The following is a 16,624-nucleotide window of genomic DNA, read 5'->3' on the forward strand; positions in this document are numbered from 1 at the left end:
TCATTATTGGGGTACTGAGAGAAGTATTTCAGCAATAGCTGGAGGTCTGTCCTGTCTCCGTATATAGTTATTTATACATGCCGTAGAATAGCTCACAGTGAACTGGCCTATTGAATAGTGCAGGTTTAAGGTGGAATTCTAAGGAGCAACATATGGAAAGAGCCTGTGGCACAACACATTGTATCCGTTCCAGACTGCTGCTATGGGAAGTTGATTTGCCAATTTCTGTTGGGTATTATTTCTTTGGCTTAGTAAAATATGTAATAGAGACTGGAAGGGTGGCATTTGTACTCCTGAGCAAAAATATCTGAGCATGTAATAGTAGCATGTGTTTACACATTTATTATGTGATTAAAGTGTATAATAGTGACAGCGAGTATACAAACAGAAATGTCCTTGGAGGGACATATAATTCAGCTGCTTGTCACCTTGTTAAAGCAAATGCTGAGTGGGATCAGAGTAGGTATAATCTGCCTTTTCCAGGTGCCACTGGTTTCAGGTTAAGCTTTCCAACCTACTTGTTGTTTTATTTAAAGCAAAGTGTCTAATCTGCACTCCTATATTGCAGCTCCCATCACCCCACTAATAGCTAAAGACTTTCAGAGTTACTGAGAATTAAAGTTTTAAGATTTTGCTTTTAATGTAAAAGTTTAATTTTGCTTGGTATTCAAAGTTTTGTGATTTATACCAAGGATGGACAACCTTCAGCCCGTGGATGTTGCATACATCTCCCAGAACCCCCTGTTGTGTCTGTCAGCAACAAAAGGGGGGATGCCGGTTGGGGTAAGGTGTCATAGCCTTTAGGGAAGAGATGTTTTTGGGGATTTTGCATATCAGCCAGGAGCAAAGTCTAGGTCTAGACTACAGTGTAGGAAAAAAAAAAAGTACAGTCTGCCATCTTTGAATGTTGCAATCTGCCTTCCTTTTTTTAATGAATTGCCGCAGGTTTCTTCACTATGTTTCAGAGCACAGAGACCTGTGGCTACCACCATAAATAAAGTGTTGCCTGCATTTGGCAGCCATGTAAGTTCCCCCCTCACTAATCCCCTGTCCGCTTGTGCATCATTCAGTCAAGGAGCAGTAATGGACACAGACCTAGATAAGGACCCTGTTCTTACCATCTGGTATGGACAGGGCTGATCTATTCTTGTTGACACTGCTGTTCTTTTTGACACTGTGCTCTGCGCCTCATGCTTGATTTTTATTTTTATTTTTTTTTTCATCTATTGTGAGTTGCAGATTGGAGCCACTCTTGTGCCCTTTAGGGCATTTGGGGAGATTTGACACATGGGGAGGTTACTTGATAGCACGGTATCTTTGGCATTTTTGGAAATCTGCGGTAGTGCATTTTTTTTGTTCACCCCCCTTTTTTTTTTTTTTTTATTTTTTACCCCAAGTTCTCTTGCACTAGTAAAGCATAGTGTTTTTTTTAACCAAAAAAAGTGTAGAGGCTAAAGGTGGCTACACATGTAGCTATTCTGATCGTTTCCATGCTCCACTGACGTTCAGGTCTAAACCGTCCGATATGGAGGTAGAAACAATAGAAATTCTACCCTCACCTGGTGATTCAGCCCTGAATGTAGATGTTGCTCAGACGCCTTTAATGGCGCCCGATCAAAATCTTTTAACCTGGTCGATCGACAAGTCGACCGACATTCGCAGCTTTCATACGATATTATCGGTGCGTGTATAACTGGCTTAAGTGACTTTTCTTATTACAGTCTGTTTGCATTTGTGTCAGCCAGCTTCTAGACTCTGTTCAACATGTAGGGGCACAGATATAAAAGACTATTTAAAAAAACAAAATGCACTTTTTTCAGATACTCAAAAAACTGAACCAAAACCAGAACAATACAAGAAATTTTATATAATCTACTTTGATTACTGCACAAGAATCTTCCTGTGCTGGTCAGTAAACTTTTTCAAGCCTGTTGTTGGTGCAAATTACGCTGTAACTATGGCATAGGCATATTTATAAATAGAACTTCCAAAGCTTTTATGTAAGAGATTATGCCAAGGGGCTTAACCTCAGTGTTAGTTTAAATATCACAGCTTTACATATATTTATAGATACCTCAAAGTGGCCACATTGTGACTCTATTAGGGAGATGCTGCCATACACCACACACTTCTTTTATAGTGATAATCATTCTTTTTGGTATTCTGCAAGCAAGCGTGGGTCAGGTCTGAGGAAGGTTTTCTGAAAGTATAGTAGTTGGTGTTCAGAAATAGTGCACCAGAGACTTAGTTATATTTAGTTAGAAGAATCTCATTTGTGTCTCTTGAGAGCTAATGATAAGCATCAGTGATCTAGAACCGTGCTGTTCAACTTATTACATGTAGTGGGCCAATTATGTCATACAGCATGTTGGAGGGCTGGATTCATGTATATAGTAAAGTCTATGTGGCCTCTGAGCAGACTGGGGGCCATAAAAATCCTTTAGGGCTCTGGCACACGGGGAGATTAGTCCCCCGCGACAAATCTCCCGTGTCTCGGGCGACTAATCTCCCCGGATTGCTATCCCACCGGCGAAAATGTCAATCGCTGGTTGGATGGCATACACGGCGGCGCGATTTCAGTGAGATCGCGCAAGTTTCCTCTCGAGGCAACTTGCGCAATCTCACTGAAATCGCGCCGCCACGTGTGCCATCCCACCGGCGACTTACACTTTCGCCGGTGGGATGGCAGGTGATGGCAACTCGGGGAGATTAGTCGCCCGCGAACAGGCTACATCCAGCCTGCAGATCTTCAGTTGGGCAACCCTGATCTAGAGAGATAGGGTTGAAATTAGTGCTCTCTAAGGAAGTCCATTGGTGGCTAGCCTCTCAAAAGCACTTAGAAGAGAGTGGATTCAAGTCTCTCAGACAATTGGCCTGTATGAAATGTGTAATGTAAAGAAACTCAAATAACAAAGAGGAGGGTATCTGTTATTTGTCTTTCAACTTAGGGAATGCACGTTCTTGAGTTCATAAAGTCGTATATCCTGAATCATCCACATGCCCTCCAGTGGCCCTTACATCTTTCTATACAACAAAGAAAGTTCACCCAGCACACCCTTTCCTTCTCCAACAATTCTTACTCTGTGCACAGCCCAGAGAGTCGGCACTCCCAGCACAGTCCAGCAAAAAATAGTTGACCGGCACAACGAGTGTAATGCAAGCGGGACTTAGCCCCTGCGCGTTTATTCAAAAAATAGCCACTATTTTTTGAATAAACACGCAGGGGCTAAGTCCCGCTTGCATTACACTCGTGCCGGACAACTATTTTTTGCCTTACATCTTTCTGCCATGCCTGGAGAGAATGAGAGATTGGCTAGAATGGGTTTTAATTTAGAGTTCAGGGTGGCTAGGTGGTACTTGTCTCACCTTTGTTTCCACAGTGACGGTAAATTGCATTGGATTTCTGAAGATGCATGCAAATCCTTGAGAATCACTCTGGGGACCAGGACTCGAAGGGTCCTTAATTTTATAAAGGAGGAGGGGAGAATTGCATCAGTACAGTTGACTGTATGTTTTGGATAATTGTTTGCCAAGGTATCCAATGGAGAGTGTTTTCCATTTATAATGGAATTTTAAACAGGGCTTATTTACTCTTTTTGTTTGAAGGCTGAGAGATAATGTCAACATTCAGTTTATAACCTGAGTATTTACTGTATTGTGTTAGTAGAGTGTGGAGATTGGGGAGTGAGATTGTGTTATTCGTCAGTATTGCCACAAGATGCCATTTGCAAACAGCTAAATGACATTCCTGGTTCCGAATTTAAGGGCCTATTTTGTCCTTATGGTGTCTAATGGCAGATGCTAGAGGGTTCAGTGCTTAATGCATATAGTAGGGAAGATAGGGGACACCCTTGACTAGTGCCATTGAAGATACTTCTGGGAGGTTGCTTCCAGCAGTTTGAGGATAGCTGTAGGTATGGAGTATAGTTGTTGGATAGCCCTGTAAAATGACCCACTAATGCCTATTTGTTTCAGAAGATCAAATAAGGCGATCAAACGCCTTTTCGGTGTCCAGGCTAAGTAGTAGGGTTTGGTTTATGGTGCCAATAAGGGGCTTGGCTTGTGCTATCGCCCGCTTGCCTGCCATAGTTAAAGCCTACTTGGTCCAAGTTGACAAGTTTAGGCATAAGGGCTCCCAATCTGTTTGCCAGTATTCTGGTGAAGATCTTAAGGTCTGCATTTAGGAGGGCGATTGGTCTATGGTTGCTGCAAAAGTTGAGGTCCTTGCTTTCTTTGGGTATGAGGTTAATATAGGCAGTTAGCATTGTATATAGAATGGTGACCTTGTTCATAAAGTAGTTAAATAATTTCACCAGAAGTGGGGTCATAAGGGAAAATTTTGCCTGGTAAATATGTCAGTTATTTTTTTGCCTGAGTGAATGTCAACACACTACTGTTCATGTGGCTTCTTGTCTCATTTAAATTGCTGCACTTGTCAACAGGTAAATGTGGACTGAAGCTAAAAAGAATCAAATGCAGGTGTATGACAGGCACAATTGCACGTACTCACTGTAGCGTCTCGGAAATGCTGAACTGACCAAACAAGGGTGTGCACCCACAATGAAATGCATCCACAACTAACGCATGATTCACAAACACATATGAAGCGTTAAATGTGCTAAATATCGTATTAATCTGTGCGAATATTCGTGAGCTTTTGGCAACACATGGAGTTTGCAGTGGGGTTTTTTCAAGTATGTGTTGGCCCTAGAGTGATGTATCCTCCAATTTTCAGGGAAATGGCAATTTTCAGAACAGTAGTTTTCCGAAAGTAACCGCTATGTGCATAATAGCGTGTGCTAATGTGGCGTGTATGGCTAATATGGTGTGCAATATTTTGCACGCGGCAGAAATGATCACAAATGCGTTAAAATATCTTTTTACGTTCATCGCGAGTTAAAGGAGAAGGAAAGGCTAAGTCACTTGGGGGTGCCAAAATGTTAGGCACCCCCAAGTGACTTTAATCGCTTACCTTGTACCCCGGGGTACCTGTAGCGAGCGCTTCCTCCTTCCTGCTTTGTTTTGCCGGGACCCCACAACCGGCACATGCGCAGTAGAGTGAAAAGCCGACTTCTCTGTTAAAGTTTGTCTTTTTCACTCTACTGCGCATGCGCACACGAGCGAAGCAGGAAGGAGGAAGCTCTGCAGCTACCCCGGGCTGGTGCTGTTCTCTCCTAACAGGGGCACCAGCCCGGGGTAAAAGGTAGGCGATTAAAGTCACTTGGGGGTGCGTAACATTTTGACACCCCCAAGTGACTTTGCCTTTCCTTCTCCTTTAAAGAACGCAAAGAACATCACTTCTTAATTATGACATGTGTCCTTTTAGTGAATCAAGCATTGAGTCGCAAAAAATAAGAAGCGATAACATTTTTAAAGCATGCTATAAATAGCGCTCGTTTTATCGACTTTTAGTGAATCGGCCTTTTCTACCAAGGCTAACCAATCAAATGTCTGCTTTCAATAGGTGACCAGCAAGTGCTGCCTGCTGATTTGTCACTGTGGGTTTAATAGACCTGGTTTAAACCATTTTGGTCTCTGACCCTGTTATATGGCTTTGTTTACAACTTTCCCAACTGTAACAATGGCTATACTTTACCTAAACATAAGTGATTCCCATGTGTCATATGCTGACTAGTAAGTTTTTGTCTTTATTTGACAGGTGGATCTCTAACAAAGTTGGCTTATTATTCTACTGTTCAGCATAAAGTAGCCAAAGTAAGGTCATTTGATCACACAGGAAAGGTACGAATTTTATTTTAACATGCTTTGATTATACTTATTTTTGCAGAAATGCTTTCAGTATAATGTTTAAAGGAGAATGGTATAGCTAATCAGAGTGGCAGATTAGCATTACCAGCTCTTGTTATAGCAGGCCCAAATACTAAAGTGCCATGATGCTTTATTTAGACTTTATATTGCTTATCCTACTATTCAGACCCTCTGCTATTTATATTACAGTCTCTCGTTCAAATAACTGCAAGGTTGCTAGGGTAAGTAAGACAGATACCTGCTGAAATTCCAACTGAAGAGCTGCTTAACAAGAAGCTAAATAACCGAAAACCATAAAAAATAAAGACTAATTACTAACTCAGAATATCAATATTTGGTTTGGAATTTCAGCATTTTTCTGGTTGCTAGGGTACACATTATACTAGCAACCAGGCAGTGTGAATGAGAGACTGGTAGATGAATAGGAGAGACCTGAATAAAAAAGATAATAAAAGGAAGCAAAAGCAAACCAAACAATTTCTTGACTGCCAGGATCAGAGACCCCTCATTTAAAAGCTGGGAAGAGCCAAAAGAAGGCGAAAAACCATAAAATATTAAGACCAATTGAAATGTTACTAAAAGTTCACTTAAAGGCAATCTGCCCTTAAAACCTAGTGCTACCATTAAGCATTTTTAATAAGCTCTTGCAAGCAGGACTCTCTAATTATTCTTGCCTGTTCACCTATCACTCTCTAATTGTTTCCCCCACCAGAGGTGTGCGCTGATAGGTTAGGGGAAACAATAGTTCTTTTTAAAAATGCAGCTCCGCCATTGCTAGACTGCCTACACTGGGAGGGAGCTCCCAGTGTGGGTGGCCATGTTGTTTGCTGTGCATTTACATAATGAGCAAGTCTTATGTGCATGCGCCTGATTGTAGGGGTGGTGGATGAGATTCACTCTCCTATATCACACACATGTGCAAAATGACTGCCCACACCGAGTTCTATTGTTTCTCCAAACTGGAGTGCAGGCTCTATTAACCCACACCTCTGGTGGGGCAAACAATTTAAGGGTGCCTTTTAAATTTATTGTTATAAAATGATTTGTTAGTTATAAAATGATTTGCATAACTAGTTGTATCTATACAAATAAATAATGATATTGATATTGATAAATAATGATATTGATGATATTGAAATAAATAATATATATATATATATATATATATACTGTATATACTTGAGTATAAGCCTAGTTTTTCAGCACCCAAGATGTGCTGAAAAAGTCGCCCTCGGCTTATACTCGAGTTGGGTGCCATGGGTCTCTCCAGACTAGCACCCTCTGTCCTTTGTGTGCAAATCACACCCCAACCAGACCCTCCAGTGCCCTGGCCCACTCCCAAATTCATCTTCATCTACCATCCTCACCTGTCCCATTCTGCACTAGACATTGCACTTTATATTCTATATGAAGGATTTTAACTCTTTGTGTTTTAGCTTGGTTTCTGATTGAGCTAAGGGGGGTAGTACTCTTAAGGTATCATTGTTGATACCATATAGTTTCCCAACCTAGGCTTATACTCGAGTCAATAAGTTTTTCCAGCTTTCTTAGGTAAAATTAGGTACCTGGGCTTATATTTGGATCGACTTATACTCGAGTATATACGGTAGATTATATTATAATATGCACTGAAATGGGGTTCTCGGCTTCCCTGTACAGGTAATAAGGAACTATTATCCAGAATGCTCAGGGGTTTTCTAGATAAGGGCTCTATCTGTAATTTGGATCACGATACCTTAAAGGAGAAGGAGAGGCATTTTGGCATTTTACTGGAAATAGATTTACCATATTAGTGCCACCTAGAACGCTATATTTATTCTGTAGAAAGCTTTACCATACCTGAGTAAACAGCCCACTCCGTTTAAGATTGCAGCTGCCATTTTAACTTGCAGCTTCCTGCTGCAGCTCTAGCTGTTGGTAGCTCAGCTCACACATTCTGATGGGAGGGGGAGTGAATTCTTATGGGAGAGAGAGGAGAGAGCTGCACAGACTCATGCCCCAAACCTGAAGGAGCCCTAAAGGAGAGGAAGTCTGAAGTAGATATTTACATAAAAGAAAACAAGAAATCATGTGTTTCATTTGATAGAGGACTCAGTGCAGCATTTCTGTGCTTATGGCTGTATTTACATAAACCTTTCTGATAAAGCTTACTTAGTTTTTAACTTTACTTCTCCTTTAAGTCTACTAAAAAAATCATTTAAACATACATTAATCCCAATAGAATTGGTTTGCCTTTAATAAGGATTCATTATATCTGGTTGAGATCAAGTACAAGATACTGTTTTATTATTATAGAGATAAGTAAAAATTAGAATTACTTGATTGAAGTGGAGACTATGGGAAACGGACTTCCCGTAATTGAGCTTTCTGGATAATGGGTCCCATACCTGTATTAACCTGAAGTTACATGGGAATTTATGTTTGCTATGGTTGCGAACGAGGAAAATAAAACGTGTTGTTCTCTTCTTTAGGATGCCGACCATGAGCAGCTGTATGAAATATCAGTGCAAGAAGAAATCACAGCCCGACTTCACTTCATTAAATTTGAAAATGCCTACATAGAGATTTGTCTAGACTTCATCAAAGATCATTTAGTGAATACAGAGACAAAGGTTATCAAAGCAACAGGAGGTGGAGCATATAAATTTAAAGACCTCATTGAAAAGAAATTAGGATTAAAGTATGTTCATTATGGACATGTGACATTTATTGTTGATACCAAAGTAGTTTTTTTTTTATGTGCTTTGTTTTAACATTTTTAGTTTTTTTTTTTTTGTCTGTTTTTTATGACCACAGAGCATTCCCATTCAGCAGTGGTCAAAACAAAGATGCTAATGATACTCTCAAGAAGCAGTTGGGTAGCAGCAGCCACAGAATCACCACTGCCTTGCAGTTATATCACTATGTACTTTCCTCCTCCTCTCAGCAATTTATTCTTTTGCTCTAAAAAAAGAACCCAAAAAACTCAAACACATTAAAATACGATAGAGGACAACGAAGAGCAACTTTATTGTTTTAGAAGCAGTACAGAACTTTTAAATTATTTAATCATGTTTAGAAAGTTTATTTAATAACGTGATACTTATATTATTTTTTTCTTTTCTCAGGATATTTTTTCTTATAAGGATAACTTGATGTACCTTATGCATAGGGTTTGTGTTGTAAATGTAAACCCTACAGCTAATGCCACACAGGGCTGATTCTTGGCCTGTGAAAAAATGTAGACTGAGAATCAGCCTCTGCACTGGCATCAGCCTTCTTTTGGCTGGGTGCAGGCACACACAACTGAAGACAACAAATGAATATGCATTTTTGAGCCAAAATCCAACCTGTTGGTCTTCACCCAGGTCTAACAGTGGTTCTGAGTTATAGCAAGATAGAAGGTTAATGCCCGTGCAGGGGCTGATTCTCAGTCTGCATGTGAAATTAGCCTTAGACATTGATTGATTGGAGTGGGCAGATTTTGTTCTGATCAGCATTTGAGAACCCCCTTAAAGCAGCAGCTCAAATAAATCAAAGCAAGCGCTGTGCTGTCAACACAAAGGAGAGGCACAACCATTGCGAGTAAGACACTCACTGTTCCTTGGGCTGCTATACTAACCATGCTTTCATTTAAAAGGCATTTGTTGCAAAAAGATATGTTTTATGTTTTTATACCCAGCAGTAGTAATATTTTTTGTAATTTGCAAATGTATAAGAATTTTTTTTTTTTTTTTTTTTTATCCTGTACCTTTTAAATATTGAATTTAATGTCATGATTGAGTCTGATCTGTTCTCTTTTAGAGTGGATAAGGAGGATGAAATGACCTGTCTCATAAAGGGATGCAATTTTGTACTAAAGAACATACCCCATGAAGCTTTTGTTTATGTGAAACACGCAGATCCTGAGTTTCGATTTCAGACCACTCACCCCAATATATTTCCGTATTTACTAGTAAACATTGGCTCAGGTGTATCAATAGTTAAGGTAAGTGGCTTCTTTTCTTTCTCTTCTTTGTTTTCTAAACAATGCTCATCAGTGGTGCTATTTGTATGGAACAATCTGTTTATACATAATGAAGTTCATTAGGGAGTAGTAGTATGCTCACTGCACTTTGCATATCCCTGCCGCATCTGCAAGACAATTTATGATCTGGGACGTGTAAATAGGGGTGTTTTGGCCACTGCTTTTTCCAGCTGAACAGAGTGATCAAATGCTTTATGTACCATAGACTCTTCTAAAAACATTACATTTTTAATTTTTATTTAACAGGTAGAGGCAGAAGACAAATTTGAACGTATCGGAGGAAGTTCTATAGGTGGAGGTACATTTTGGGGGCTGGGTGCCCTGCTCACAAAGACAAAGGTCAGACAAAATGGTTATATTTCTTTGTAATCTATAGAGTATCTGGCTTTAAAATGCAGTATCTAGCATAGGAAACTTTCAGAAAACTGGGACAGACTTATCATTTTGACACTGCAATATATGATCTGCAATATATGCAATGCATTTGAATTAAAAGTGATCTGTGATGTGGTTTTGCTTGCAATTTGTTAATTTTGTTTTGTCTTTAAGGGTAAATAGACATAAAAATGACTATTTTTTATTGGCTCATATATGTAATATATGCAAAATTATGAGAAACATGAATTGCATATATCATAATTCATATATTATGATATATATGTAAGTATGTGTATAATAATATCGAACAACAAGTAAAATCGCATTCACAGGTCTACATTTATTAAACAGCAATAGCAGTATTGGGGAGCTCAACCCTTTGTTAACTTACCCAAACGGGTATCAGGTGCAAATACTGGAAGAACCTCACCTTGAGAAAGGGTCCGGAGGGTCCCGAAACGTTGCTCTTTGCTTGTTTATATGTACTTGGGCAAATAAAATACAATTTTTTCACGGCTTGCATCTTCAGTGTGCTACTGGATTTTTTTGCTGTTACATTTATTAAACAGACGTTTCTGTCTTGACAGTGACCTTTATCAAGGTTACAGGGTTGCCACCTTTCAGACAGCTGGGGGAGAATTATGTCAAATGGGTGCAGTAATGATCTTGTGATGGCAGGAGGGTGGGATATGGAACCCAGGCAGAAACAATGTAAGTTCTTGGCGAATTGGAAGTGGGCAAGGGACCAATTTTAAAAATTTAAATTTATTATACCGACCCAGGCCTTGATAGGTGTATTACTGGCTAGGTGGCAACTTTAGCTGTACATCGTGTTATAGAACATGATGTTCTGTAATTTCCAGACTCCTGCACCAAGTACATCACACACTTGACAGAAATACTGCTAATGTGCCAGTTTTTCGGGGTGAAATTAAATGCAGTTCCTTATCTAATACATTGCTCTTCTTTCTTTGACACTCACAGAGGTTTGATGAATTGCTGCAGCTTGCTGCCAAGGGACACCATACAAATGTGGACATGCTTGTAAAAGATATATATGGAGGGGCTTACCAAATTTTAGGATTGACTGGAAATTTGATTGCAAGCAGTTTTGGCAAGTCTGCCACTATAGACAAAGGTACAACCCGGAATACCATTTAATAAGTAAAGATTAAACTGCTGCATTTTCAACAAATGTAACCCATCAACATTAAACATACATTTTTATTAAATGTTACACTGAGATGTGTTGATACTTTACAAATATGTGATAATTCTAATACCTGTAACTCATATTTATATTAAAAGGGTAGTTTGCTTTCACTTATTGTTTTCAAACAGTACATCACAGATGACTCTTTCATTGCATTTCTATTTCAACTTTATGGGGCTGCGATCAGGGGGGACACAATAGTTTAACCATTGATAAGAAACAAGCTTCTTGAACTTCACTCATAGCCCTTTAAAACCGATTTCAAGCCCTGGAATCTCAGTATAACAAAACGCACACACAAAAGCTTTTGACACAAATCCTAGAAGTAAGGGACCAACTTACGGCACTTTAGTATAAAAATACAGAGAAACCCATCCTGTGGACAATACAAAACACTCTTTGTTAGAAAGCTTAGAACACCAAATCCAGTCATGAATAACTTCTATTAAAACCTCCTCTGGGCACCTAACATATACCCACAACTTGATCGGAAATATCTTTAACAAATATTACACTCGACTTTAAAATTTAAGGGCTACTGCCCTTGGGGGTTCATCCGCAACTCAGGACCCGGAGATGCTTACCAAATTTCTAGCAGAATCCAATGTTCCCAAACTTTCTGAGTACCATAAACAAGCGTTAAATAAAACCAATAACTCAGAAAAATTTAATTTTGTACTTAAAGTATGTCTAATGGTAAATCTCTGTGACCCAATAGATTCCCATACAAATGCTACAACCACCCTATTATGTCCTTACCTTTATTCCTAAGGAGGGGAAAGATCCTAATGTATGTACCAACTACAGGGCTATAGCCTTACTAAATTCAGATCTTAAATTGTTCTAAAAATTTTAGCTAACAGACTTGCCCTTATTCTCCCTAAATTGATTCATGAGGACCAGGTAGGGTTCATTTAAGGGGGACAGGCTGCCTGTAACACAAGGCTTACCATTGACTTAATAGAGATATTGAACAGAGATACCACTCTGGCGGTCCTATTGAGCTTAAATACAGAAAAGGCACTCGACCATCTGAGTTGGCCCTACTTACTTTCATTACTAACACATCTTAACTTCTCAGGGCCATTTCTAGAAGCCCTGAAACCGAAACTGCCTCGTCAGACTTTCAAACCTATAACTATAACCAGTGGCACTAGGCAGGGTTGCCCCATCCATCAGAAATCCTAACATTTCAGGGATTACTCTTTAGGCTTTAATTTTTAAAATAGTACTTTTGCTGATTACTTGCTCCTTACATTGACAAGTCTATTGGTCTCACTTCCAAATCTGCATAAAATTCTAGACACAGTGCACTTTCTGATTACAAAATGAACTTCACTTAAACAGAAGCTCTCCCTCTCCATATTCCACCACACCTCTTACAAGGCCTCCAAAGCTCTTTCCATTATTAATGGCAAGCAAACTCAATCTCCAATCTAGGCACTCTCAAAGACCTCGGTGCCAGTTTTCTGACTAACTTTTTGGTCATACCATAATGTATTTTGAATAATCAGATGTTTCTTACTAAGCAGATGGTAATCTGTTCGAAATAGAACATATCTACATAATACTTTGTTTTGGTACTGTATTCCTGCTAAGCTTGCACACATTGTTTCCAAATCATTCCCCTCTTTGAGGTGGGAGCTGCAGGTGGGAAATTGCAGTTATACAGCTATAGCATTAACAGTAGGCCACAGCAGCAAATGGCGTCTTAACCAACCCCACATCTTAGGTGAGAAAATTATCCACTCTAGGCCTTTTTGAGACCTTATTCCATGTTATCATTTAGTGTGAAGATCGCGCCTAAAAAAAAAAACAGGACTGAATCATTATCTCTCTCATGACATGGGGTTGGTTGACAGCTCTGATATTGTATAATATATGCTTTCTTTTTATGTAACCTTTTAAATAAGTTTCTTACAGGACACTGTTAAATTTGATACATAGTTGATTTCAAGCTTCAAGTCAATGAGTATGCTCACTAGGGGCTCACTGTAATAGTGTTCCAGCAGGTCATGGGTAGGTGACATGCTGATCTCTATCCTCGGCCCCACCCCACCTGTGGCATCAGTGTGCTCTGATTCCATGTCCTTCTGACTGCTGTCAGTTATTTACATACTAAAACAAGTATATACCTAAAATAATGGTGTGCCAGGTCAGGTTGTTTTTGGGTTGGGAAATGGCCTGTTAGAGATGTGTGCGGACTGACTTCTTGTTGAGCTGTGCATCACTTCAGAGCACCTACTTGGAAACATGGTGGGGTGGGATTGAGACAAAATGTTAATTTTAGCAAAGATGCTTAAAAAAAATAGAAATCAAATAAAAAGTGGGTTATATTTGGATTCCTGTTTTGAAAACAATAATCTTTGTGTGTAGTACCCTTTCAGGAATATGGCACAGATGGTTTTCTTTTTTGCCATGTTTTAGCTGGTGGAGAAGCACCCAAAACTGCCTCTTCCAGCTCACAGGTAGTATAATAATAATAATATGTAGTTCATAGCTTAGAAATGCTCTTGTGTATTTTGAGACTGGCAACTGCATATGCTAGCGTCAGACAGTTCTCAATAAAGGTAGCCAGCAGTGCTAGTTTTTCTGACCAACTTTTTGGTTAGACTGCAATGTATTTTGAATTTTCAGATGTTTTTTACCTTTTTGTTTTTCGTACCTTTTCAACACCAATCAAACTTTTTATACCAGTACTGTTGTCTTTTTCTTCTGATGCCTTTTGTATGCAAACACTATGTCAGCTCAATAATTATTTCTTAGAATTCTCCAAAGAAGATATGGCAAAGAGTCTATTGCATATGATCAGCAATGATATTGGTCAACTGGCCTGTCTGTATGCCAAACAACACAATCTCTCCCAGGTGTATTTTGGAGGCTTCTTTATTCGGGGTCACCCAGTGACAATGCACACAATCAGCTACAGTATAAATTTCTTCTCTAAGGTTAGTGTGGGCTTCAGTGGAATGCTTCCATAATAAATGCATATGTCTGTGTGAAGATGCTGCCTGCTTTGTAGTAATGTTCCTTCATGCTGACCAATAGTATTTAAAGCAGAGAGCAGATGGAAGAAAGAAAAGATTGGTTGCTCTGCCACTGTAAAGTAAATTTAAACCTCTCTGTTGTTTTTCATAGACTTCCTCCTCATTCCTAAGCTTTCCATATTTGCAAGCAGTAAACCCTCCCTGCTTTATAACTCCTTCCTGTTTCTGTGGTTGCCTTATGCCCATCCATGTCAATCTAGTAGATTTTGTCTGTTGCTATGGAGAAATTAGAATGAATGTCCTTTCTTAACCATGATTGTTGTTCTGCCTTTGCTTTCAGGGAGAGGTTCAGGCACTTTTTCTCAGGCATGAAGGTTACCTTGGCACAATAGGGGCATTTCTGAAAGGAGCTGAACAAGACAGTAAGTACTTATCAGTAGCCCCTCGGCATTTTAATTCAATTTATGAAATAATTACTTTATGTTTAAAATGTCTGACCTGGTAAAAAACGATGCCTACACACCAATATTACAACTAAAAAATATATATTTGTTGGTTCAAGAATAACATTTCAAATAGTAGAGTGAATTATTTGCTATGTAAACAGTGTAATTTAAAAATAAAAGTACACCATAAAACTCCTGACTGAATCCATTTGTCACCTGGGGCAGCTGAGGAAGGATCTGTTTGTATACCTTAAATTCCACTGCAGGATTTTGGAATTGGTCCTTATTGGTAACTGTACCTTTAAAGGGGGTCTTCCATCTGAAAACAATGTTTTAATAAAAGTAAATTAATTGTTACGCAACTTTCCAATAAACATTCATTTTTTAAAGATATATGTAATTGCTATTGAAAGCAGTATCTATCTGACTGTATATTTTCTCACCTCTGCCTCTGACTCATGAAACAATGTTAAAAGCCAACTGGAAGACACCTGACACTATTTGAAGAGTCAGACCCAGAGACCCCAAGTTATTACAGGGTGGATAGAGCCAAATAACTGTTATACCTTGCTGTCTGAGGGGCTTCCCCTTTGCTTGCTTTGATTGTTCATAATTCTTCAATATAATGTAACTATTTCACTGGAATGTTTTTCACTAGATCCCAATATGTACAGCTGGGGAGAGAACTACGCTGGCAGCTCTGGTCTCATGAGCACTTCACCTGATATTTACCCTATGCAGCGAACTCGAAGTGGCACTGTGAGTTGTATTATCATTGTCACACTAGGAGCCTGAGCACCTGCTCTACCTGCAGGAATTAAAACAAATACACATCACATTTTAGAGTCAGACACCATATAGCATAGGGACAGTATATGGTGGTAATCCCAGTTTAAAACAGCTGACTGGCAATCGGGGCTCAGCTTTTCTGTGTAATATACCTGCTGGGCAGTGTTGGTTGCTAGGGAAATAGTGCTGGTTAATATAAGGCATTTTATATGACATTACAAGCCTAGTCTATCTATAAGGCAGTTCTATATTTCTCTGTTATTTGCTTCATTAGATAACCAGGCTAAGGTTTTGTTTACAATCAAGAATTTGTAATTTTTTTTTAAAGTTTTTGTTAAGTAAAGTAAGAAGGGCGACTGCACATATATAAGTCATCATTTCATAATGCCAAAAAGGGAAACAGTGGGGTTGGGATCCAACGTAGGAAAGTTATGACATTTCTTTAAATAACAAACTTTCAGCTTCTGTCTCTCTGACTTTGCTACTTCATCCCATCATGCCTCAACCACTGCCTACTCCTAATTCTCTCATGCCCACTTGTTTCTGTGCTGCTTTCCCTTCTCACATACCTCATACCTTCATTATTATTTAACATTTTACACATCACCTGTTTATTTTCTGTTTCATTATTCTCCCAATGGCTTGTTTTCCAATAGTTCTGCCCATGCCAGATATTTTTCTCCTCTTGCCTATTACCTGCTCTCCTCCTGTGACTCCCAACTCTTTTGCTCCTGCTGCTCTCCTATTGCCTTGTCTGCTCTGTGCATAGGCTCCTACCAAAGAACAGGGTTCTGCTTGATTCTGCCCAGTTCCCCATCTGTGCTTCTTTATACCAATTTAGTTTCAAACTGGTCACAGTTAGTTTAGTTAGTTGTTTGGTGCAGTGGATGCTCTGATCTCTCGTAATTATGCTCTGAATTTCGTATAACTCTCATGAAAGTATGCTGATGATCATTTACCTAGAATTTCTAACTAGCTAATATTAGCATCTTTTTGGTAAGTCTAAATAGCAATTGCAGACTGTTAGCGTCTGTTT

At 39.2% G+C, this 16,624-nt stretch overlaps 1 protein-coding gene across 2 annotated transcripts in view; it reads left to right on the plus strand.

The window, feature by feature from the left end:
* Positions 1-16,624, plus strand: part of pank4 (pantothenate kinase 4) — a 33,800-nt gene that overhangs the window by 1,722 nt on the left and 15,454 nt on the right. For both annotated transcript variants that reach the window (NM_001127018.2, XM_031904829.1), the window contains 8 exon segments: positions 5,660-5,742; positions 8,241-8,449; positions 9,553-9,736; positions 10,022-10,114; positions 11,138-11,291; positions 14,133-14,314; positions 14,694-14,775; positions 15,458-15,558. In NM_001127018.2, the coding sequence (NP_001120490.2) occupies positions 5,660-5,742; positions 8,241-8,449; positions 9,553-9,736; positions 10,022-10,114; positions 11,138-11,291; positions 14,133-14,314; positions 14,694-14,775; positions 15,458-15,558 (1,088 nt within the window).

This window comes from Xenopus tropicalis, chromosome 7, assembly GCF_000004195.4.
Source record: "Xenopus tropicalis strain Nigerian chromosome 7, UCB_Xtro_10.0, whole genome shotgun sequence".
NCBI lineage: Eukaryota > Metazoa > Chordata > Amphibia > Anura > Pipidae > Xenopus > Xenopus tropicalis.